Below are 25,868 nucleotides of genomic sequence, written 5' to 3' on the forward strand. Positions count from 1 at the left end.
ACCAGTTTATCTTCTACCTACACTCGAACAACCAACCCGACCAATGTGACTGGCTCACCAGGCAGGCTAGGCTCTCATTTCCTTGGCTTCCGTAATTAAACAGTCTCTGATAATAAAAGGCCCACCACTAGGGGGTGCCCTTTCCCCAGCTAACTCCAATTGTCGTCGTCCCCGTCGTCCCCGTCCTCCCCCACCCACGCACCCCCCACCCCCCACCCCCCACCCCCCACCCCCACCCCACTCCACCCCGCACCAACTCATGTTTTTGGGAAGATATATTTCTGTTACCCATAGAGCTGGCCTCAAATTCGCAATAATTCATGTGTTGGTGTATTTTTTACTAATTGTTGTTTTTGTTGTAACAGCATCCCGTTATGTAGCCCAGGCTGGCCTAAAATTTGCTATGTAGCCCAGATTGGGCTTAAATTTTTTATCTTCCTGCCTCTGGCTCACATGTATTGGGTTTACAGGCATGCTCCACCACTCCAACTACATTTATCCTTTTTTAATATCTGATACACCAAGAATAATAACAGCAATGTCTGTTTCCTTACATCTGAGACGTGAGCTGGCGATGCCTCCAGGAATGAGGTTAAGATCTGGGGATTGGGACTCATCCACAATTAACTTGCATCGGCCAGTGTCTCAGGTTTTTTTGCTTTGGTTTTTTGTTTGTTTGTTTGTTTTGCTTTGCTTTGCTTTGCTTTGCTTTGTTTTGTTTTTTGCTTTTTTTTTGGGGGGGGGGGCTTCGAGACCGGGTTTCTCTGTGTAGCTTTGCACCTTTGCTGGAACTTGCTTTGGAGACCAGGCTTGCCTTGAAATCACAGAGATCCATCTGCCTCTGCCTCCCGAGTGCTGGGATTAAAGGCGTGCGCCACCACCGCTCAGCTTGTGTCTCAGTATTTAATGAGCATCTCAATTGCCGGTCGGGGAGGGCGCTGTTCAGCTGCAGGGCGTGTGTGCTCTGGCAGTTAACTTACCGGTTCGGGTGCTGGTCCACTTTGAGAAGGTAGGGCCTCTGGGCCAGTCCCCAAGCTCTAATTTACTCCATCTATCCCAACAGGTTATACCTGCTTTGGAGGTACAACCACTTTTAGCAATGTGGGATACACAGTTATTCCGCTCTGTTGTCCCTCCCTGCAATGTTCCAGCTGCATTTTACTGCACATGCTTTGCTGTTCCTGCTGGCCCTCTGCCGTGCGCTAGCTGCCTGTGTTCTGTCGTAGGTACCCCAGGCTTCATAGTATGGTCGTTCGCTGCTATCTTCTCATCCAGCAGTACTCAGAGGCCCTGATGGCTCTCACCACCATGGCATCACTCCGAGATCACAGCACACCAGAAACGCTGAGCATTATGGATGACCTTCTCAGCTGCCCAGGAAAAAACAAAAGTGGGAGGGGACACATGCTGGTCATCAGAGTGCCCTCCGTGCAGCTGGCGATGCTGGCCAAGGAGCGGCTGCAGGAGGTGCGAGACAAGCTGGGTCTGCAGTACCGCTTTGAGATCATCCTGGGGAACCCGGCCTCTGAACTCCACGTTGCTACGCACTTTGTGGCACGATTAAAGGTTAGCAAAGGGCAGGCGTGCGGTCTTTTTCTGTTTCCAGGACTCTCGGACAGATGGACCACCCAGAGAACTGAGTTGAATACATTTTTGCCGTGTGAGTTTGACCTCCCTGACCAGGCTAAGGCTAAACTAACGAATGCACTTGCTTTTCTTCATTGAAGCCAGTTTCTAAAGATCCCGTCAAATCCCTCTTCCTATGTACGCGCAGTTGTTCTCCATACCCTTCAAGTGCAAGTGCAAAAAATCACCTAATTGCCCCCATGTTTCTCGACCTTGCTCGACATGCATCTGGCCCACTGCCTTCTGTTTTCTCAGGGGAAGGTAAGCGGTTCTCTCTACCTCTCAACTCACGAATTCTCTTCTGTGCATCTAGCCTGTATGTCAGCTGGTAGCCAGTGGGTAACGTATTCCGGTTCATCTTCTCACTGATCTGAAACAAAGTCCAGCTCCCTTGCATGTGGATTTCCCAGCTTGCTACTTTGTATTCTCTTTGACCCTTGGTGCCAGGCTTTGGCTGGATCGGCTGCCAGAGTCTTTCAGAGGAAGGGTGTGCATGATCCTGCCCCTTGCTGCTCCTGTGGCCAGGGACTGCCTGCCTGTCCTCAGACCTCCTGTCCCTGTGCCTGGCCCAGGCTTCTGGAGGACTTTATTACCTTCCTTGTCTTGACCATTAGAAAGCATTTAATCAAATGCCCACATTTGTATTGATGTGGGGCTGAGCTAGCTACTGTATGTCTGAGTCAGACTGACATGATGTCCCCCACTATACATAAATCCCAAGCTAAACCGGGTTTGGTACTCACTTGCTGAAATGAAAGCACGTGGTCTTGAAGGATTTGAACTGCATGATTTCCTCAAGCTCTAACTTGGAGATTTTTATTTGCTATTCGTAAATAACTTTGCAAATGTTAGCTTTCCTGTTGTATTATCTAACCTACACGACATATTCCAAGATACTTGATAAGCAAGTAGAACAAATAAAATTATCCCCAAACAGAAACTCATATTCAGTAGCAATTATAATGTCTCTGTTTCAGATATAGATGTATGTTCATAACTTCTGGGAAAGACTGGATTTTCAGAAATCAGACCTACAGCTTTTCACTAGAGAAGTTTCTCCCGTGTGTAGGAAGAACTGAAGCGTACGTGCCTAGCGTGAGGGCAGCTCTTGGTGTTGCGTCAGTGCAACTGCCATTTGTCATTGGAGGTCATTCTTTGGGAGGGTCGGGGCAGAGAATGAAGCCAGAGTGGTGTTCTTTCTATTCCAGCTAGTTGAGAAATGCAGACTCTGTGCTCCCACTGTCACTGAAGGTTGTGAGAAGAAGTCAGGTCGCCTTCACACCTGGGCTTCCTTGTAGGTAGATATGTGTCATTAAGGTTTGAGTGATGGAGAAAAAGTTATGGTCAAAGGCCACCTTATAGGAAATCCCTAGGGTGAATCACCATGCCCCTGAAGCCATCCTCATGGTGCTGCTACTAAGATGCAGGGCTTGAGGCAGCCTGAAAAGACGGAGGAACTAGAACAAATAGATAGGCAGCAGCACTCTGGGGAGGCACACACCTGTAGCCAAGCCACATTAGGAGTACAGGGTGTCCCTTGGGTTGGTCCTGATTCTCTTTATCTAGCTCCTAATAGTCTTGAGTCTTTTGCTTAGAAGGTCAGTATATACCAGTGGGTTGTAAAAATCTGCCCCCTAGGCCACTGTTTAAAATACACAATGAAGCTGTTCATCAGTCTGAGCATCAGGGTCACTGGCAGTGCTCAGGGAAAGGGGACATTGACCATGCATGCATCCTAGGTTAGGACCACTGTTCTGAGAGTGTGCCATTGTGAGGGCTTCCTACGTGATTATTTCCCAAGGCAGTGAGAATCTCCTTCATTGATCTGAGTAGCTGCTAGACAGATGCATAAGGGAGTCCCAGATTCTCAGAATCCCTGTATCCTCAGTCTCTCCTTTCTGTACCACTGGTGTGAGCATGAAAATATGAATTCCTGTGAAGTGCTCACGTCTAGGCAAGACTCCCTCTCGCCAGCTGGCTCCTGGCTCCTAACATCCTTTACCATTCTCAGCGGTGCCTTTTATTCCACCCTTGGTGGAATCATGACCTAATGGTAGATTCCAGAATCTAAAATTCTGAAGGGGAATTCTCCTCATCAGGAAAAGCATGAACACAGCATGGCAGCCGCTTAGTAAAACAACTCCTGTTCCAGGATTGTTTGCTCTGATGAGGTAACTCATTGTCGCCTTGATGTGCCCTGGGGTGGGGAATTGTCCTTCTGAAGATGTTTGTTTGGAGGCAAGGTCTCAAGTAGCCAGGCTGGTCTTAAACTCACCATGTAGCTGAGGATGAACTTGAAACTGATTCTCCTGCCTCCGCCTCACGAGCACTGCGGTTACAGGCACAATGTCATCATGCCGGGTCCCACAGTGCTGGAGGCCACACCAGGCCTTTGTGCATGCTGGGCTACCCACTGACCTGCCTCCCAGCCTGGAAGAAAGTACTTTTTAAAGATTTTAAAATTGTGTGTGTGTGTGTGTGTGTGTGTGTGTGTGTGTGTGTGTGTGTGTGTGTGATGTGAATATGCGTGCCCACAGAGGTCAGAAGAGGGATCAGATGCCCTGGAGCTGGAGTTACAGGTGGCTGTGAGCTGCCTGACATGGATGCTCTTGAATTGCTGAGCCATCGTTTCAACCCAAGAATGTATTTTTAAAAAAAATATATCTAGAACATTGATTTTCTTTTATTTAAAAAAGTTCCATGCAAAATATTTGCCCATGTTTTCCCTCCCGACTCCTCCCAGAACTGCCTCACTTTCTTACCCACCCCACTTTATGTTTTTTCTCTTTCTCTTCCAAAACAAAACCCACAAAAATGAAAAATTGGAACAGACAAACAAAAGACCAACAGGATAAAAAGTCAACAAAAAAATAGAAAGGGTCTGTTTTCTGTCTGCCAGCTATTCCGTGCATGGGGCCTGCCTAGAGTGTGGTTGATATACAGGCTCCACAGGAGAAAACTGGTTTCCATTCAGCAGCAAGAACCATCACAAATAGCTTCTTGGCCTAGAGCTGGACTCCTTGTCCACTTCCCCCACTCGACGCTAGAATTTTGTCTGGCTCTAACCTGTGCGGGTCTGTGTGTGTGTGTGTGTGTGTGTGTGTGTGTGTGTGTGTGTGTGTGTGCAGTCTGTGAATTCAGATGTGTGTCTGTCCTGCGTGGGTCTCTGTGGGTCTCTGTGGGGTGTGTGTGTGTGGTCTGTGAATTCAGATGTGCGTCTATCCCATATGTGTGTGTGTGTGTGTGTGTGTGTGTGCGCGCAGTCTGTGAATCGAGATATGCATCTGTCCTGTGTGTATGTGTGTGTGTGTGTGTGTGTGTGTGCAGTCTGTGAATCCAGATGTGCATCTGTCATGTGTATGTGTGTGTGCAGTCTGTGAATTCAGATGTGCATCTGTCCTCTATGTGTGCGTGTGCAGTCTGTGAATCCAGATGTGCATCTGTCCTCTATGTGTGTGTGTGCAGTCTGTGAATCCAGATGTGCATCTGTCCTGTGTGGGTCTGTGTGTGTGTGTGTGTGTGTGTGTGTGTGTATGCAGTCTGTGAATCCAGATGTACGTCTGTCCTGTTTCCCTGGAGTCAGCACCTCTGCTTCTTACACTCTGCCTCCTCTTCCACGCTGATCCCTGATCCCTGAGGGGAGGGGTTTGATGAAAACTCCGTTTAGGACTGATTGCTCTGAAGTCTCTCACTTTGGCCGTTGTCCACTGTGGGTCTCGGTGTTAATTCCCATCTAATTCTAGAAGCTGCTTCTCTGGTGTAGGCTGAGTGAGACACTGACTGTGGATATAGCAGTATGTCTAGGAGTCATTTTACTGCTGTGTTTCTTCCATAGAATAATAGTAATAGGATTTCCCCTTGGCCCGTGACCTCGCTAGTCTCAGGCTCATGGCCTTTTTAGCAGTGTGGAGTGTGGATTCCATCCCCTGGAATCCAATCAAAAAGTGGCTGTTTACTCAGGTGTTTAAAAAATGAAATTACGGGGGCTGAAGAGATGGCCCAGCATTTGGGAGCACTGGACCAATGCTCCCGGGTATTTCAGCAAACCCAGGTTCAATTCTCAGCACTCACATGGCAGATCACACCTGTCTAACTCCAGTCCCAGAGGATCCAGTGACCTCCGTGCACACGTGGGGTACACAGACATATGTGCAGGTAAAACACCAATATTCATAAAATTAAAAAAGAAAAATGAGTTATGAAATTTGCAGGTAAATAGATGGAACTAGGAAAAAAACATCTTGAGTGAGGTAGCCGAGCTCCAGTGTTCTCTCTCTTGTACGTGGATGTTATTTGTGAGCTTTCAATGGGTGAGCTACAATCTGAATCACCACAGAGGTTAGAGACCAAGTAAGGAACCAGAGGGACAAGGGGCACTCCAAGGAAGGGGAAATGGAATACAGTGTTAGGGAGAGACAACGGGGAAGTAGAACAGGAGGAGAAATAGGGAGGGGTGGAAAGAAGGGTAATGGAGGAATATGGAGGGACGGCTAGTACTGAGGCCACCTGAGAACCGCATGGAAACCGGACACTGTAGAGGCTTCCTGGTATGCCTTGACTTTCAAAGGCATTAAAAGTCTCTCAAGCTATGAACAGTTATAGTTGGAAGGTTTCTTCAGTCCCACCAAGCTCCCACAGTCCCATGGCCCGCTTATAAACTAATCACTCAGAGGCTTACTATTAATTATAACTGCTCGGCCATTAGCTCAGGCTTATTACTGACTAACTCTTACACTTGAATTAACCCACAATTCTTATCTATGTTTAGCCATGTGGCTTGGTACCTTTTTAAGTTCTGCCTTGTCATCTTGCTTTCTCTGTGTCTGGCTGGCTACTCCTGACTCCACCTACCTCTTCCCAGAATTCTCCTCATCTGCTTGCCCTGCCTATACTTCCTGCCTGGCTATTCACCAATTAGCATTTTATTTGTCAACCAATCAGAGCAACACATATTCACAGCATACAGAATGGCATCCCACAGCAAACAGTTATGGTGTGTGTGTGTGTGTGTGTGTGTGTGTGTGTGTGTCTGTGTGTGTCTGTGTGTGTGTGTGTACATGGAGATAGAGAATATAAATGGGACAATAAGTAAAAGCGTAAGGATGGTTGGGTCCTTTGGGGCTCTAGTTACTTTTTTAATATCCCTCATCTTATTCCCTCTCCTTCCTCCCTTCCCTCCCATCCTTTCCACAGGGTCCCACTATATATCCCAGGCTGACTTTGAACTCAGCTGGGATTACAGGTGTGTACTATAGTGCCAGCTCTCATTAGGAATTTTCTAGCTCTCAATAAAACATTAATTGAACCATTATATTATCTCTTATCTAATAGATTTCCATGTATTTTGAGCTTAGCAAAGGAAATGTTTAAAAAATGTGTGTTACTTAAAAATTATTAATAATTATTTTATAAGAAACAAATATAATTAACAATAATTTGCATTAAATATGAATTATTAAAAATAATTATAATAATTACTTAATAAAATATTTTATTTATTTGAAACAGGTTCTCACTAACCTGGAATCCACTATGTAGGCCTGTTGTTGGTTATTTTTACTCTGCCTGCCACCCAACTCCCAAATATAGCACACACAGAGGCTTATTCTTAATTATAAATGCACAGCCTTAGCTTAGCTTATTTCTAGCCAGCTTTTCTTAACTTAAATTATCCTGTCTACCTTTTGCCTCTGGGCTTCTCCTGTTCTCTTACTTCCATAAATCCTACTCTTACTCTGTGGCTTGCTGTGTAGTTAGGTGGCTGGCCCCTGGAGTCCTCCTCCTTCCCTGGCTACTTATTTCTCTTTTCTCCCATATTTCTCTTCCTGTCTCTTCTCTCTGCCTGCCATCCTTTCCTTTTCCTACTTTGCTATTGGCTCTTCAGCTCTTTACTAGATCATCAAGTGTTTTAGGCAGGCACAGTAACACAGCTTCACAGAGTTAAAAAAATGCAACATAAAAAAGTAATACACCTTAAAATAATATTCTATCATATTTCCCACTTTTTGTCTAAATAAAAAGAATGGTTTTAACTTTAACGTGGTTAACAACATATAATAAAACAGTTATCAAGTAAGAATTTACAATATTCAGTCCATTACATTTAGCGAATTCAGAGAAAGCACTCCACCATCCATCCATCTTAGTAACTCCATTTGACAAGTATATTTTTTGACTTTTTAAAAGTTAAGGCTTTATAAAGTATATAGGCTGATTTATTTCAATGGTCCCTGTTTCAATTCCAAAAAATTCAAAATTAACACAGTAACATATAAGATCCAGACTCCCTGTATATTTCCCATCTTATGCAGTTTTTTTCTTATATATTACTTTTACTCTCTCTTTAATGACTTTATTATTATTTTTAGTATTCATTTCTTTCTATAACTATACCCTTTTTCTTTTCTTAGCCTACACACATTGTTAAACACACTGTAACCTGTTTAGAGGTTTTTCCATCAGGACCTCTTTTATTGTGTGTCTTCAACCTTTTTTGACCATATGAGCAAACCTTTAAACTGCTAACCTACACCTGGATCCTCCACAAAAGGCTCTCAGCTGGCTCTGCCCACATCTCGGGTCATGAAAACCAAGTGTGAAACTTGCTGCTGGTCAGAGGTTTGACTGACCAAGAACTACATTCAACCTTCCTAGAGTTCTAGAATGCTGATGCTTGCACTGTGGCAAGTTTTTTGTTCCTATTTACGGTACTAACTGCTCAAGAGCTCGCTGACCAGCAGAAACTGTCTGGCTGAAACTCTTAAAGGAGCCATATCCTCCTGCCACTTTTTTTTTCTAGCTTTCTCAGCTCTACATGGAAATTATGGCCCATGTTGGAATGTCAAAATGTTGTTGTTTGTTTTTTACTCTTTTGGGGGCACCCACCATCTAGCTCCCAAAGTACAAACAGAGGCTTATTATTACTTATAAGTGTATGGCCTTAGCTTGGCTTATTTCTAGCCAGATTTTCTTAATTTAAGTTATCCTGTCTACCTTTTGCCTCTGGGCTTCTCCTGTTCTCTTACTTCCATAAATCTTACTCTTACTCTGTGGCTTGCTGTGTAGCTGGGTGACTAGCCCCTGGAGTCCTCTTCCTCCTCCTCTGGCTCCTAGACCCTTCTCTTCCTAGATTTCTTCTTCTATTTATTCTCTCTGCTTGCCAGCCCCACCTATCCTTTTTCCTGCCTTGCTATTGGCTGGTCAGATCTTTATTAGACCATCAGGTGTTTTAGACAGGCACAGTAGCACAGCTTCACAAAGTTAAACAAATGCAAAATAAACAAAAGTAACACACCTTAAAATAATATTCTACAACGTAGATCAGACTGGCCTTGAACTCAAAGATCCTCATGTCTCTGCATCTTGAGTACTGGGATTAAAGGGGAGGGGCTTACACACTGAACAACAGCTTACTTCTTAGTCTTTGTTTGCTAAAGCATTATCAAAAGTGCCAGTAACCCCTGCTGGAAAGCTAACATAAAGCCCTACTTACATGTTATAGGTGTAATAAATAATAATCTTTAAAACCTATCTACTTGAGTTGGCCAATTTTCTTTCTGTTATAAACTAGAATAATCTGGGTGCTGGGGGTGTAACTCAGCTGCTGCAATGCTTGCCTGCACACATGAAGTCCTGTGTGATCCCCAGCACTACAGAAAAATGGGTGTGCTGATGCACAACTGTAATCCTAGATCTTGCCGGAGAATGGGATGTCCAAGTGCATCTTCAATTACACATGAAATTTAAGGATAGCCTGTGGCATACAAGCCCCTATCGCAGGCAAAAACAAAACAAACTTATAGATCCCTTTATTTTTGAACATCTTTCAAAAGTGGGTTTTCCTCTTTTGTTGATACCGTCATATTTTCAAGATTGATGTCTGAGTTGTTAAAGATACTGCATGGATATGTATTTGTAGCAATATATGGCAAACTGGTGCTTTGTAGGTACTTTGTGAAATCAGGAACCATTGCATCACTCTTCAAACATGGGCGGTTGGTTTTCCTTTGGATCTAGCTTGGTCAGGTTTGGTGGGGTATTGAGCCTAAAGTATTGTGCCTAGCAAGTTCTACTTACCACTTAGTCACATTCCCTGGTCCTTTTATCTTTTGTTTTGATACATGTCTCATTAAGATGCCCACAGTGTGGCCTTGAACTTGGGAGCTTCTCCCCCAGCCTCTTGAGTAGCTTGGTTTACAGACCTGCACCCCCAGGACAGTTTTTTGTTTGTTTGTTTGTTTGTTTGTTTGTTTTTCGAGACAGGGTTTCTCTGTATAGCTTTGTGCCTTTCCTGGAACTCACTTGGTAGCCCAGGCTGCCCTCGAACTCACAGAGATCCGCCTGCCTCTGCCTCCCGAGTGCTGGGATTAAAGGCGTGCACCACCACCGCCCGGCTAAGGACAGTTATTTTTAAAGTCAATAAAGAGAGAAAGAGAAAAATTTACCACCAGAATTGGGGTTATCTTCATTATTTGCTTGATTACAATGTTTTGTAAGAGTTTTGAGAGCCTTTCTCAAGTCCCTGACAACTAAAGCCATCCTTTATCATCATCTGAATCCCAGAGTTTGTTCATTATGTGAAAAACTATAGTTCAATGCCAGAGCCAGCAAGTGTGTGGCTTTGACCACACACTTTTACATCACCAGAAGGATACTCCAGTATGTTCCTCTGGCCTGTGGAGCTAATGAGAGAAGTATACCAATATCTTCTTATGCTATTGAGGTGGAAACTGAAGTCCACACTCTCGCAGAAGTGCTTTGTGCATGCCTTGAAGAGGCAGGTGTGGTGCAGATGCCTGAAGTGCCAGCACTTAGATGGAGGCAGCAAGATAAAGTTCAAAGTCATCCTCAGCTACAAAGGGGGTTTGAGGCTAGCCTGGGCTACATGAGACCCTGTCTCAAAGATCAAAACCCTTTCCCAAAAAAACGAAAACAACCATTCCAATATACATGGTCTACACACTTAGTGGAGGTGATTAGAAAGCTTGGTGTATTGGAAGCCCATATCCAGAAGCAGTTTTTAAAAAGATATGATTTGAATGAGGAGCATTAATGATTTCTTCTGTATGTCTTCTACAGACCTGGAGAGGAAATGATCAAGAAGACTGGATCCCTCGGACATACCAAGATTTGGAAGGTCTGCCCTGCATAGTGATATTAACTGGCAAGGACCCCCTTGGAGAAACTTTTCCCAGGTAAGATGTGAATCAAGGCATCACAGTTCCCCAGCTGAACTGCCAAATTATTGATGACGTTGCTTCAGTTGTCTGGCGGTAATTGTTTCATGCAGGGACAAAAGAAATAGAGCCTCACTCTTTCTCCCTTTCAGATTTCCAGTTCTGGAATGGGACTGAGACAGAGCTGAAAAGTGTTTTTGTCCCAGAGCAAGGCAGCCAGAGAGGCTGAGAGGAAAGGCAGGAGATGGATGGATGGAAGATAGATAGATAGATAGATAGATAGATAGATAGATAGATAGATAGATAGATAGATAGATATTCAAATATAGAGAGATATATAGATGATAGATAGATGATAGATGCCTTTAGATAAAACACTTTGTTAATCTAATGTTCTAAACTCCCCTGAGGATCTAGGGGCCATAGACTGGAAAGCAATAGCAATAAAAGCACCAGCTGAATGTTTCCTGTGTGTCAGGCCACACCCCAAATGCCCCCGAGGGCCACACCTCTTTCTTTGCATCACCCTGATGAGCCAGCCCTGTCTACTGAACCTTTGACTTTGGCTTTTAGAGACGAAGGAGCTGGAAGCTGGGCCTCACACACGCAAGGCAAGGTTTCTCCTGCTGAGCTGCATCTCCAGCCTCCGTCCTCTCTATTTTATTCTTTGGGGACACAGGAGGGGTGTGGCACGGAGAAAGATGGCTGGCTGGGAGCTGACAGAGCTGAGATTAAAGCAGACTGTCCCACGGGTCACAGGACCTTCAGGCACGCGTTGTGTTCTGTGTTAGAGGGACAGGCCACTAACACAGTTCCTTCTGTACAGGTCTTTAAAGTACTGCGACCTGCGATTAATTGACTCCAGCTACTTAACTCGCACAGCCTTGGAGCAGGAGGTGGGCCTGGCATGCTGCTACGTCTCAAAGGAGGTCATCCGGGGGCCTGCTGCTGCCCTGGACCTCAGTGGGAAGGAGGCCGAGAGGGCCCCCACCAGTGAGAACGACTCTGAGGAGCTGCTCATCGACTTGGAACGGCCACAGAGCAACAGCAGTGCTGTCACGGGGACCTCAGGTTAGACCCCTTCAAAAGGTAGAGCTGGCCACTGACCCCCGAGGTCTCCAAGCAATGGCAGGGACCTCTTCCACGGGCCTCAGCTGCTGGGAAGGGTGCTTGCAAAGCAGGAAAGCTGAATAGCTACAGCTTTCTCTGGGTGTAACCATGAGCTTAGCGAGAGGCAAAAAAGCAACCAACTTGCCTCATAGACTGATGCTTCTCCATCTCCTTCCAGTTACTCCAGAGCTTAGATTTGCATTAATACCTTGTTTTCAGTCTAGAGATGGAAGCTGTAAGCTTGTAGTAGGTGACTCAGTGTCTGGTGCAAATGTTTGTGTGGATGCATGGATGGGAAGATGAATGAAGGGGCAGATGGATGGTTGGATGAAGGATGTATGAATAGATGAATGGATGGCTAATTATCCTAAGTACAGTAAGGATTCAAGAAAATGCTGAAGGGAGACCCCAGACTCAAATAGTATACAAGAACAAAGAGTGTTTATTTGCCATTATGCAGGATGGAACTCCTGTACAAACTGGCCACGACCCTGAGAGGAGCGTGCAGGCTCCTTTAAGCACAGCTCGGGGATTTCAGGAGCAGTTAGGGCATCTCAAACATAATTGATCAAGCAAGCAGCAGTTACACTAGTACACTTTTAATTGGCTGAGGTTCATTTTTATGAGGTTCCACTTTTGGACATACTTAAACCGGTTTGGGTAAGTCTGGACATGACTCAGAAGTGGAGGTTGCAGGATTTGTCCTTGAGCTGCTGTGGGCTGACCCAGGTCTTGTGCATGCTCTCCCTGAATGTAAGGGTGGTGTTGATTAATGGCACTTTGTTGGGAGAGAAACCTGCTTTGCACTTCTCAGAGAACTGAAACCTAAATTCGGTTGCAAAAGTGGGAAAGTTTAACCCCTTCAGTACTTTCTGGCAAGTGTTTGTACACTGCAGGCATTTCAGGGTGACTAGCTGACTCCAGGGCTTGGTATAAATTTTCACTTAGTAAACATACAGCAAATGCAGCCCTACTTCCAGACTTTTTTTGATTATGAAAGAAAGCTTAATGCAAAAGATGTATGAAAGTACAGGGAAGAGATTATAGTTCAGCACCCCACCAAAGGCAGCCATGTGCCCACTCTTTCTCTGAATTAGCACGGAGGTGGGGCCAGCACCGGGACATGCCTCACAAGCATGCACACACTTGTGCCCAGAGAAGCATCTGTCTCCCCGCTGTCTGTCAGCAGTTGTTGGGTGACTCCATGCCTGTGGGCCCTGCCGTCTGTAGTGACCCAGGGCCTGGAGGGACACGAGACCCACCCTTCTCAGCAGGGTGGCTTGTTTACCCATCACCCCCCTTAGCTCCACCACTCTAAGCTCCTTAATTTTCCTGAAAGCAGCTCAGAAAAGGCCACAGGACAAGACAAGGGAACAAAATGAAGGGGAAGTGTCATATCTAGGATCTCGGGGATATAAGGTCAGGGAGGGAGGGACATGAGAGGATGCGGAAAGACTGTCCCCTTCCCAGGGCTCTTTTACAAGAGAGATTTAAAGAGTTCTTATGTGCTTGAGTATTTTACCTGCACGTGTATATCTGGTGCCCATGGAGGTCAGAAGAGGACATCGGGTCCCCTGGAACTGGAGTTATTTATTTCATCATGAGCCTCCATGTGGGTGCTGGGACTGAACCCCATCTTCCACAAGAAGAGCAAAGGTAGCTGTCCCCAAGGGCTCTTCAGGCATACTTCTCCCCACTCACCAACCATGTCCTAACTTAAATTGCTCTGATAAACCCACAAAAGTCTGCGACAACGCCTGCTCACACTGAACACTCAGACCCAGCCCCTGGGCTCCCTCAGGATGACAGGGCTGAAGGTGGGAGGCAGGCTCTGTCACATGACTGACGTCATGAGTGTTCCATGTCAGAAACACCGATGGATATATCTGTGTCTTTCTACAATGTCAGAACTTATTGAACTCCCCAGGTTTAGTGGCTGCCGTGACATTGATTTATCATATAATCTGCCTTCCTTGTTTGCCTGGCCAAGGTGAATGCAGGTTCTTTATTCCAATCCTAATTACTAATATTAAACTTTCATACCACACAGCCACAGTAAATGTGTGTGTGTGTTGTATGTGTGTGGTATATGTGTGTGTACATGTGTGTGTGGTGTGTGTGTATGTGTGTGTGGTGTGTGTGATGTGTGTGTATGTTTATGTGTGGTGTATGTGTGTGTATGTATATGTGTGTATGTATGTATGGTGTACGTGTGTGTGTATGTGTATGTGTGTGTGGTGTATGTGTGTATGTATGTGTGGTGTATGTGTGTGTGTATTTGTGTATGTATGTGTGTGTGCTGTACGTGTGTGTGTGTGTGTGTGTGTGTGTGTGTGTGCGCGTGCGCGCACGCGCAGATGTATATAAATGGGTCGCAGTGAAAACAGGTTAAAGAGGCTGCAGCCGAGCTCAAGAGGGTTCCGAAGTGAACTGGGAAAAAGTTTGGATTCAAACCCAAAGCGGACTAAAGCCAGGAGGGAGCTGTTGTGGGTTCTAAGTGAAGCACAGTATCACTGCTAGATGAAGGCTGGTATTTGAGAGCAGGAAGTGAGTCAGGAACTGGAAAGGGCAGGTGAAGTCCAGACAGGGGGCAGGTAGACGGCAGGCAGCCCAGGCTTGTGAACATCAGGGAGCTCGGCCCGGCTCTGAGGACAGTGATGCCCACACCAGGTACCAGACGGCAGGCTGGCGGGGGGCCATGCCCTCTCAGTATGGGGTGTCTGTCACTCTGTGAGGCCAGGCGAGGGAGTTACCGTACTCTTTCCTTGCTCTGGCATGTCCATAAGTGCTGTGGGATTTTTACTATACTCGCGTTCCCCTGCAGCTTCAATTCACCCCCATAAACCCACAGGGATAAGTGGGTGGGGAGACGGAGTGGGTGTGACTGACACACAGCGCAGGTTCTCAGTCTGCCCCGTGGGGGCTGCGGTCATCCTCCTCCCTCGGTGGAGTAGAGCGCTCTGTTCTATACAGTGTGGAGTAACTCAAGAGGAGGGCAGCCTGAGCACAACACTGCCAGCCCCCGGTCACAGGAGCAGTAAAGAGGCTTTCTTCTCCAGAAAAGCATTCTTACTATCTTTAACTATGTGCATGTCCAGGATGGGGGTATGCACATGACTGCAGAGCCTGAAGGCATTGGATCCTCTGGAGCTGGAGTTACAGGCATCTGAGAGCCACCTGACGTGGGTGCTGGGAGTTAAACTTGGGGCCTGCAAGAGCAGTATACTCCCTTAACTGCTGAGCAATCTCTCCAGCCCAAGAGAGGTTTGCTTTTAACAACTGAAGGTCTCCCGTAGCTGGGATTAGAACTGTATGGCTGAACAACACCTATTTGAGCTCAGCGAGTGTCTTCAGTCATGAGTATTAAGAGGCTCAGCCACCAGAGGAAAGCTTGCCTAAAGCTAACCGACAAGAACTGGGCAGCGGTGACACACACTTTTAGTCCCAGCACTTGGGAGGCAGAGGCAGGCGGATCTCTGTGAGTTCAAGGCCAGCCTGGTCTACAGAGTGAGTTCCAGGATAGACTCCACAGCTACACAGAGAAACCCTGTCTTGAAAAACAAAAAAACAAAAACAAAAACAAAAACAAAAACAAAATTAACAGACAAGAGGAGACACTGGGTACTCTCGACCCCTTATCTGGAGCAGATCTACTTTCTGCCCGCTCCCATGGCGACATCCCAGCCTGGTTTAGGAAATGACTAGGGACCGCAGAACTCACTAGAGGTGTAAGACTGTCAGTCCACAAGGCAGCAAGTGCCGCTGAAAAGGACTTGAGTGTGGAGCCTATAATGCCATCTGAAAGGAGGTGGGAGGACACTTTAATAGAGGGGCTACTTCCAAAACTGCGGGAAGGCTCTGGAAAAGGAACAGCAGGTGATAAAGTACTGGGATCTCGTGACCCTGTGAACCCTGCCTGGCTTTCCAGAGGCCAGCGTGGGAAGGAAGCCAGGGAGATAGAACCAACTTCTAGCCGGTGTCTCCCACGGGCCAAGCGTCCCCTCCCCACTCCGCCCCCCACCTCCGCAAGCCAGGGCAATGGAGCAGAAGGGAGCAGTGTAGAGACTGAGGCAGAGAGAATATTCCATCGCAGTCTGCAGTACCAAAAGCTTTTTTCGGTTTTTTGGTTTGGTTTGGTTTGGTTTTTTTCTTCAGTAGCCTTTACCTGCTGACCTTGACATCAGGGCGCGGCGGGAATAGGATGAGTTCCTCTGTCCTCTTCCAGGTTCCATCATGGAGAATGGGGTGAGCTCCTCTAGCACAGCTGACAGATCCCAGCAGCAGCCTCTCACCCCCACCTTCCAGAGCCCCATCCCCAGCGTGCGGCTGGATGAAGGGGTCTCCGCCAGCACTGCTGCGGCTGGAGAGAGCCTGAAGCAGGAGTGTGACTCCATGGGCCTTCCAGTGGCCAGCAGCACCACCTCCAAGCCCTCTTCGTCCTCATCCTCGAGTGCCCAGGCTCTTGCGTGGTCAGGGCAGCCCTCCCGAGGCTGCCCGGGCCTGCACACAGCCCTGCCCCCGGTGGTGATCTTATCCAAAGCTGCATACAGCCTGCTGGGATCCCAGAAGAGCGGCAGGCTGCCACCCTCCTCATCCCTGCTACCCCACGCTGATGTGGCCTGGGTGAGCTCTCTGCGGCCGGGCTTGCACAAGGACATGAGCAGCGAGGATCAGTCCCTTTACTACCGCCGGTGGACCTCGGCCAAGCAGCACCACGCTGACTACAGCAACCAGCCAGACCCCGCCTCGGGGGCCCGGACCTTGCACCCGAGGCGGCTGCTGCTCACTGGGCCCCCCCAGGTAGGGATGGAACAGGGCCGGCTATGTCTTGGCTGTAGGGGGACATCTTGGGGGTTGGCGCGGGTGGCAGAAGACCTCATCCAGTCCTCAGCTGAGGAGCCAAAGTGTGAAAGAAATCTCTCTTCTTTTTCTTTCCCTCTTCCCCTCCTCCACCCTTCCTCAATTACAAATATCTCCATCAGGTGGGAAAGACTGGCTCCTACTTACAGTTCCTTAGGATCCTTTTCCGCATGCTCATCCGGCTGCTGGAGGTAGACGTGTATGATGAGGACGAGATAAACACAGGTGAGGCTTGATATTGTAACCAAGGCCCGAGACCCACGAGCCAAGGTTGCTTCCCCCTCTGGGTGTCTACAGTACCTAAATTGCAGAGCTGTCATGAAACTGAGGACAGGATACTCAGCTAATCATCCCAAGTGAACTGTGGCTCTCAGCTTCCGGGAGCCTTTCTCCAGTGTGCAGCCAGCTGCTGGGAGCAATGCGTTCCATCGGCTTTGGTACCTAGGTAGGTCCATTGCCTAGATAGGCAAACCCTGTGGGTCTTGCCAGCTCTGCACGGTGCTCCTTGGCATCACAGCCTTTGATTTTACCCAACATGCAGCTACAGAGAGTCCGCAATCTCCCCCTGGCTGCCACTGTGCTCCCTGTCACTTCCCATGGGCGGGCGGCTAGCTGTCTCCTTTCCCTGTCACTCTGGTGAGGGTCGAGTTAAAAGTGCACTGGGAGGCATAAGACCCCTTCCTGAAAAGAACGTGCTTGAGACTGCCGACAAAATATAAGGTATAACAGCATAAAAATCAAATGTTACTGATATCAAAAAAGTAATAACTATATTTGTATCTTGGGCTTTCCCTCAAAGTGGTTTATACTACTTAAAAAAGCCTTACATTTTATTGTGTGCATGTATGTATGGGAGGGGTACATGGGTTGAGGTCAGAGGACAACTTTTGGGAGTCAGTTTTCTCTTTCCACCACGTGAGTCCTGAGGACCCTGGGCAGGTCATTAAGCCTGGCTGCAAAGCACTTTTCCTACTGAGCTAGCCTTGAGTTGCATTTTGAATTTACTTATTTATTAATAATAAACAGTGTCTATTGCACACCTACCATGTGCCTGCTGCTGTCTTAACACCCTGAATGCCCAATCCCTAAGTCTCTAAGAGCTATATGAGCCCAGTACTTGAGGGGTTAAGTTTGTGCCTAGAGGGGTAAAGTACTAGGTGTAGGAAAAGGATTCAAGCTCTAGAAATGCTCACAGGCTGCAGCTGGCACCTGGGTAAAGATTTTGACTTCACTGCTCTTGGAGATCTGTGAGGGAGGTTGGGAGGGGATGAATGTGTACCGGAGTACAGAACACTCCGGTAATTCTAATGTACCGCATACTCTGGGACTTTGTTCTTTGCATCCTAAAATTTCAGACAGCTTCAGGCATACTCACCAAGCTGTAATCCCAGCTAACGCAAGGGGGAATTCCATCAAGGCTTGCCTGGGACCTGGTCAGCTTAGTGAGAACTTGTGTTAGGGTTCTCTAATGAATCTATAATATATTAAAATATGTTATTAGAGTGACTCCCAGGCTGTGGTCTGCCTAGTCCAGCAGTGCTGTCTCTGGATAGAAAGACCCAGAACTTGGCAGCTGTTCAGTCCACAGGCTGGATGTCTCAGCTGCTCTTTGGTCTACATTGGAATCCCAAATAAGTCAGAAGTAATGCCTCAGGAGCAGGACAGATGAACTTGCTAGCAACGGTCAAAGCAAGCAGGCAAAAGCAAAAGATCCCTTCTTCCATGTCCTTTGATGTACATTGCCACCCGAAGGTGTGACCCAGATTTAAGGTGGGTCTTCTGACCTCAAATGATCCAGTCAAGAAAATCCTTCACAGTTGTGTCCAGCTGCATGGGTTTTAGTTGATTTCAGATGCAGTCAACTGACAACCAAGATTAGCAACCCTTGTCTCGGGTTTCTATAGAAAGTGCTGGGGCCATGGCCCAGAGGTAGAGAACCTGCCTGGAACATGTGATGCAGGGAGTTCAACCCCCAGTACTGAGAAAGAGCAATAACCAAATCACCCCACAGCTAAAGCTGAGAATTTTAATCATCCAAATAAGTATGTGTTTAAGGAACATTGGGAGACTGGGTTTTACAGCATGGGAGTTTGGGAACTGGGCTGTAAAAACTAATCAGGGCTAGTGAGGAGAGATCCCCTTCCTGGCAAAAGTCTGAAGGAATGGTTATGGTCCCTTCTACTCTGGGATAAGAGCTTGTTTTGGGGCTGGAAAGATGGCTCAGATGTTAAGAGTACTGGCTGCTCTTCCAGAGGATCCAGGTTTAATTCCCAGCACCCACGTGGCTCACAACTCCAGTTCCAGGGTATCCAACACCCTCACACAGACATACATGCAGGCAAAACACCAATCAACGCTCATAAAATAAATAAATAAAAACAAAAACAAGCCAGGCGGTGGTGGCGCACGCCTTTAATCCCAGCACTCGGGAGGCAGAGGCAGGTGGATCTCTGTGAGTTTGAGGCCAGCCTGGGCTACAGAGCTGGACAGGCTCCAAAGCTACAGAGAAAAACCCTGTCTTGAAAAAACAAAAAGAGGAAGGAGCTCGTTTCTCGAGTGCCTTTGTCACAGGGAGAGAGGAGGAGGGAGGGGGAGGGAGGGAGGAGAGGAGCCCACCTGTCCTGTGCCCTGCCCTGCCCTAGATCACAATGAAAACAGTGGAGCAAGCCAGTCAGAAGGAGAGCCCTGGCCTGACATCGAGACCTTCAGCAAAATGCCTTTTGACGTCAGTGTGCATGACCCCAAGTACAGTCTGATGAGCCTGGTTTACACTGAGAAGCTGGCTGGGGTCAAACAAGGTCAGTGTATGCAGAGCCAAGCTCTGAAGGTGAGGGGACTCTAAATCAGGGCTTGGGTGGGGGAGGGAGACAGTCCACTCCTTTGAGAAGAGTGCAATAATTCTCTTTTCACTCTTACATACGAACACACACACATACATCTTGATTTTTAAACTTGCTTATCAGGGCTCAAATTATAAAGTCCTTTGAGAAGTCTGTATGGAAAATGAGCATTTCTTTCCAAGCTTTATATGTGTATCATGGAGATAACAGTTTCTCATGCCTTGTACACAGAAGTAATGAAGGAATACAAAGTGGAGGAGCCCGAGAAACGAGAAACCATGTCTATTATGCTGACCAAGTACGCGGCCTACAACACCTTCCACCACTGTGAACAGTGCCACCAGTACATGGACTTCACGCCCACCTCCCAGGTGCAGCCCGCTTTGCCCTCCCTGGGGCCCTGGGGCCAGTATGGCCCTTGTAGGTACCGGGGGAAAAGGGAGGATGAAACCAGAGACTCCTGGCTTCAGGCTCTAGAGAAACAGAGTGTAAACCACTGCTCAGCATTGTCTCTTCCTCCGGCTTCCTTTTTAGTACAGGAACTCACTGCTCCAGGTTGGCCTCAAATTCACAATCCTCCTGCATGCTGAGTGGAATTGTAGGCATGCCTACCGTGCCTGGTTTTACTTTGTCATAGTTTGGGCATTAGGGATCATCTCAGGGTCTTGCAGATGATAAATAAGCCTCCTAGCCCCTCCAGCCCTTTGACGTCTTTACACACAGAAGGAGGAAACAGCAGTGTTGATAGTAACACTCCTGCTTTGGGGGAGAAACTCTAGGTCATTTCCCCATTTCTCTTCTTGAGTTTTATGTCTTGGCACTGAGCACCTGGGACCCTGGGACCCTAGGCTGTGCTGAGAAAATTCTCCAAACCAGCTTCTTAGGACCACACCTCCCCTTGAGAGCACATCCTGAAATTCAATGGGTGCTAGAAAGGACACACTGAAAACTCGGCTACAGGTTACCTGTAGCATCCATTTGTTTTCTTGGAGGGCTACTAGTCTGTTGACAATTCTTTTAATTAAGGTGTGTGTGTGTGTGTGTGTGTGTGTGTGTGTGTGTGTGTACGTACACACACACACACACACACACACACACACACACACAGGAGTTGTGGGCCCTGGCATCAGTGGCAAAGCCCTTTCCCTGTGGACCCATCCCACTGGCCCTGTTCACAAGTCTTCATAGGACAGAGAAGACACAAGTGCCTTGGCCTATAAATTATAGGTGTTTAGGAATTTTCTGCATAAAAATCCCTCTTGCCGGGCGGTGGTGGCACACACCTTTAATCCCAGCACTCGGGAGGCAGAGCCAGGCGGATCTCTGTGAGTTCGAGGCCAGCCTGGGCTACCAAGTGAGTTCCAGGAAAGGTGCAAAGCTACACAGAGAAACCCTGTCTCGAAAAACCAAAAAAAAAAAAAAAAAAAAAAAAAAAAAAAATCCCTCTTGACTAGTTTCTGTGAGATTACAATACAAGTAATATATTTCCACATCTGTGATATAGAACAAACTAGAAGGAAAAACTTTTAGAGGAAGAACTTTTTTTCTGAAGTATAATATTTAGGTTAAAACTATTAGGAAACCTACTTGGATTTTAGGTGCTGATGAAAATTTGTTATCCTTCCATTAAATCAATTATTGGCTTCATTGTACAGCCCATAAAGAACGATTTTATAATTATACATGGAGATGAGTTCCTGGGCAAGTGAATGTCCCAGCAACCCTTATAGACAGGTTAGATTATATTGGCTTTTATAAGTCACATGGTCTTTCCCTGATGTCAGAGTTCTGCACTAAATGTTAGAAATGCTTCATTTTCCATTATAACCAGAAAAGATGGCCCACAGGCACATTTTAAATTCTAGCACTACTCTCTAAGTGCTGAAACTTAATGTATTCAGTCTGACTTGTGGAGCAGAAGAGTCCTCTGTAACTGAGGCCTTTAGGGAACATGTGTGTATCAGGGCAGCCCCTAGGGATCTTGTCTTTGAGACTGAGCATCTGCCAAGGTCCTGAGCTGATGAAGAATAAAGACAGACAATGCCAAGTGGGACTTAACCCTTACAGAGGCTTCATCAGGGCTCCATACTGCCCTGCACCAGTGGTAGTTAGTAAATGATAAAGCCTTTTACACATTGCTAGTCACAGCCAGAATGTCTGGTGGCACTTATTCTTGTCAGTTGCTCGGCCTGGTACTGGAACAGGAAGAATGGCCTAGAAGTTTGGGAATCATATATTGACCATCCCTCTCCTTCTTTTTTTGCAAATCTAGATGTCTGACTCTACCCTTCATGCATTCACATTTTCTTCTTCTATGCTGGGAGAAGAAGTCCAGCTTTATTTCATCATTCCCAAGTCCAAAGAGAGTCATTTTGTCTTCAGCAAGCAGGGCAGACACCTGGAAAGCATGCGGCTGCCCCTGGTTTCGGACAAGGTGGGCTAGAGCTTTTGGGTGTGAGGGTTGCTGGGCCCTCGTTAGGGTTCCCCAAGATGCTCATATCTGCCCTAGGTGGGGTCCCCCAAGATGCTCATATCTGAGAGTTTTACTTTTCCATTTTCCTCTCATTTGTTTTCCTTTCGCAGAATCTAAATGCAGTCAAGAGCCCCATTTTCACTCCTTCCAGCGGCCGCCATGAGCATGGACTCCTGAACCTTTTCCATGCTATGGAGGGCATCAGCCATCTTCACCTCCTGGTGGTCAAAGAATATGAGATGCCACTGTACCGAAAGTACTGGCCCAACCACATCATGCTGGTGCTTCCTGGCATGTTCAATAATGCAGGCGTGGGTAAGGGTGCCTTCGGGACGGGAGGAGGGCCGAGAAGACGAGCACAACTCATTCTCTTGGTTTGCATCTTCCAGAGGTTGCCTCTGGGAATTGCCCTGCCCTCCTGACCACAGGTCTTTTGATTCTGAGTTCTTCCTTCTCTCTTGTTTTGTAATTTTGTAGATCCTAACATTATTGTTCAGTCTTGCAGCATTTTTAACTTCTGAGGACTAGTAAGTACTAAATCACTGGAATATTGAACACCTTGCATGGGACAGGGAATCTTCCTAGTATAGACTCCCAATGTTCCCAGGCTGGACGTTCTAGGGCAGAATGTATCCATGAGAAATACATGGATGGGAGGTGATGATGTATCTGACTTAGAGGGTCCCCTACTGTGTCTCCTGCTGGGGGCATAAGGCAAATTCTAGTCCAGTCAAGGTATTGGAAGCATCTATGTAACTGAAGCATTTTAATTAATTTAATTCTTGTTTGGTAGGGGTACAACTCCAGTTTTTCATGTGACTATCCAGATGTTCCAAAGACATTTTCCCCACTGAATGCATTGGCTCCCTTGTCATATACGAGAGGGTTTGTTTCTTGGCTCTCTATCTGTCTTTATATGTCACTCCTCTACCAGGTGGCTTTAAGTTTTGAAAGGAAGAAGTATATAACCTGCAACGTTTAAAAACTTCAGAAATATTTGCATACTTGTATGAACTATAATATGATAACGTATGTAACATATAATCAAATCAGAGTGTACACACGTTCTTTAAATAGGAATCAATTTTTTGTGTTTGGAGTTTTGTATTCTCCCAGTCATTTTGAAATGTATCATGTGTTGTTTTAATCAAGTTAATCAGCGATGCTATGGAAAAGTAGAATTGATTCTTCCTGTTTGGTGCTCTTTGCTGGACTTGCTCTCATCCCCTCCCTCGCTGCCCCGCACAGACTTACTGAGCGTCTTCACTGAGCGCTTCTCAGATGGTTTCTCCTCCTGTTCCTGGCTTACACGCCCTCCACTTTTATCCACGCTGCTACAAGTGATAGGATGCCTTTTCCCCCTTTTTTTCAAGACAGGGTTTCTCTGTGTAGCCCTGGCTATCCTGAAATTGCTCTGTAGACCAGGCTGGCCTCGAACTCACAGAGATCCGCCTGCCTCTGCCTCCTGAGTGCTGGGATTAAAGGTGTGTGCCACAATACCCGGCTTTTCTTTTCTTTTTTTTTTTTAAAAAAAAAAGCCATTATTTTTGTTCATTTCTTGCATTTGAAGTACTTACTGACATCCTTAGCCTGAGATTGTTTATCACAGTCTGTTAGAAAAATCTATATGCTGTTTACTGATGTTTTCAAGATTCAATTCTTTTTTTGTTTGTTTTTATTTTTGTTGTTGTTGTGTTGTTTTGTTTTTTCAAGACAGGGTTTCTCTGTGTAGTTTTGGTGGCTGTCCTGGATCTCGCTCTGTAGCCCAGGCTGGCCTCGAACTCACAGAGATCTGCCTGGCTCTGCCTCCCAAGTGCTGGGATTAAAAGCATGCACCACCACCGCCCGGCCTGAATTCTCTTATTAGTTCTAACAGTTTTCTGTGTATTTTCTCTATGTATGATATATTGTCAGGGAGCAACATTTTACTATTTCTGATTGAGATCACTTTCCTTTTCTTTTTTCTTTTTTTTTTTTTTTTTTTTTTTTTTTGGTTTTTCGAGACAGGGTTTCTCTTGTGTAGCTTTTTGGGCCTTTCCTGGATCTCACTCTGTAGACCAGGCTGGCCTCGAATTCACAAAGATCTGCCTGCTTCTGCCTCCCAAGTGCTGGAATTAAAGGTGTGCCCTACCACCACCCGGCCACTTTCCTTTTCTTGCCTAATTGCTCTAGCTAGGACTTCTAGTACTATTAAATGGAAGCAGGAATCACTTTCCGGTTCCTGATCATCGTTGGAAAATCTTTGGTCCTTCACCACTGACTACCATGTTAGCTGTCAATTTTTCCTGTGTGGTTCTATGTGTAATGTGCAAAACGTTATACAGACTCTTGAGCGGGAGATGTTTCTAAATCCTAGTATTACCTTGAGCTAATCCTACTGTTTGGGGTTCTTCCATACATTAACAAACTGCAGATCTAGGATGGCTGCCTGTTTCCAGAATCTCCATAGGTGCTGTTAACTCTCCATTCATCATGGCCCTGCCTTGCTCTCTGATGCAGGATGTGGGAGTTGCTGCCTCTAAGAGCAAGCTGGTCATATTCTGAAGCCCTAGTCACTAATATTATCTGCAGTGTGAGGTGTCCTTTGTCATATCAAGGAAATGGAATTCTTGAAGTCTGTTACTCAGAGTGTACTTCATACATCATCAGATTTGTTTCTGGCCCTTCACTGGACTTACTCAACTGAATCTCTAGTAATGGATTCCAGGAATCTACATTTTAAAATACATTTCCCGGTGACTCTTTCTTTGGAGATTTTTAAAACATTATGTGTCTGTACACAAGTGCAGGTGCCCATTGAAGGCTAGAAGCATCAGAATCCCCTGGAGCTGCCTGACATGGGTGCTAGGAACCCTCTGCATCTTCTCTTCAGCATGCTCCCATCACCTGCACACAGGATCCCCACATGGACAGGATGCAGTGGAGGTCATGTGACTGGTCTGAGTGAAGAATGTAAGCTGTGGTTGGTTGCACTGCCTTCCAGGTGCTGCCAGGTTCCTCATTAAGGAGCTGTCATACCACAATCTAGAGCTGGAGAGGAACCGCCTGGAGGAGCTGGGGGTCAAGCGGCAGTGTGTCTGGCCTTTCATCGTTGTGATGGACGACTCCTGTGTCCTGTGGAACATTCACAGCGTTCAGGAGCAAACCAGGTAGCAGTACTTCCAGGAAGTTGTGGGTGTGTGGGCGAGAGGTGGTACAATGATCTAGACAAGATATTTTTAGCTATAGTTATACTTGGGAGTAAATAAGAGGTAGTTTTCCTGAGCAAGGTGGATCCTAAGACCCCCCTCAGTAGCTCATTGGTGGGTTGCTTAGGGATTTTTCTTTTAAAGACAGTGTGTCATTAAGTTCCTGGGCCATTTCAACTTCCTGGTATTGGTTAGCTGCAAAAATCTGTTCTGCTATAGGTAGAATGGTATACACTTTTAGTCCCAGCACTTAGGAGGCAAAGACTGGATAGCCTCTGAGTTTGACACCAGCCTGGTCTACATAGCAAGTTCTAGGCCAGCCAGTGCTACACAGTGAGACTGTGTCAAAACAAAGCAAAACCACCCAAACCCCCTTTTCTGATGCTATGATTCATTTATATCAACGGCTTAACTACTAAAGTGGAGAGGAAATCACGTCACCTCTGTCTCGAGCTCACCATCTGTAATACAGCCAGCTGACAATCAGTGGTTCTCCTGGAGTGGTGCCAATTTCCTAGGATTCCTTCAATGGCACAATGCTAGGGGGTGGTAGGCAAGGGGAATGCTAGATACAAAAATGTTTGTGAAACTGCCC

The 25,868-nt window shown here is 46.5% G+C and overlaps 1 protein-coding gene across 1 annotated transcript in view; it reads left to right on the top strand.

Moving 5' to 3' along the window:
- The window catches only part of Greb1l (GREB1 like retinoic acid receptor coactivator), a 263,448-nt gene that overhangs the window by 225,777 nt on the left and 11,803 nt on the right, over nucleotides 1-25,868 (top strand). Inside the window, exons 20-29 of the mRNA XM_015987712.3 lie at nucleotides 1,227-1,566; nucleotides 10,705-10,820; nucleotides 11,629-11,873; nucleotides 16,138-16,712; nucleotides 16,895-16,997; nucleotides 19,415-19,570; nucleotides 19,844-19,983; nucleotides 21,885-22,046; nucleotides 22,196-22,400; nucleotides 25,069-25,234. Of these exons, the coding sequence (XP_015843198.1) occupies nucleotides 1,227-1,566; nucleotides 10,705-10,820; nucleotides 11,629-11,873; nucleotides 16,138-16,712; nucleotides 16,895-16,997; nucleotides 19,415-19,570; nucleotides 19,844-19,983; nucleotides 21,885-22,046; nucleotides 22,196-22,400; nucleotides 25,069-25,234 (2,208 nt within the window). The remainder of the gene's footprint in view (nucleotides 1-1,226; nucleotides 1,567-10,704; nucleotides 10,821-11,628; nucleotides 11,874-16,137; nucleotides 16,713-16,894; nucleotides 16,998-19,414; nucleotides 19,571-19,843; nucleotides 19,984-21,884; nucleotides 22,047-22,195; nucleotides 22,401-25,068; nucleotides 25,235-25,868) is intronic.

Source organism: Peromyscus maniculatus, chromosome 19 (assembly GCF_049852395.1).
Source record: "Peromyscus maniculatus bairdii isolate BWxNUB_F1_BW_parent chromosome 19, HU_Pman_BW_mat_3.1, whole genome shotgun sequence".
Classification (NCBI taxonomy): Eukaryota; Metazoa; Chordata; class Mammalia; order Rodentia; family Cricetidae; genus Peromyscus; species Peromyscus maniculatus.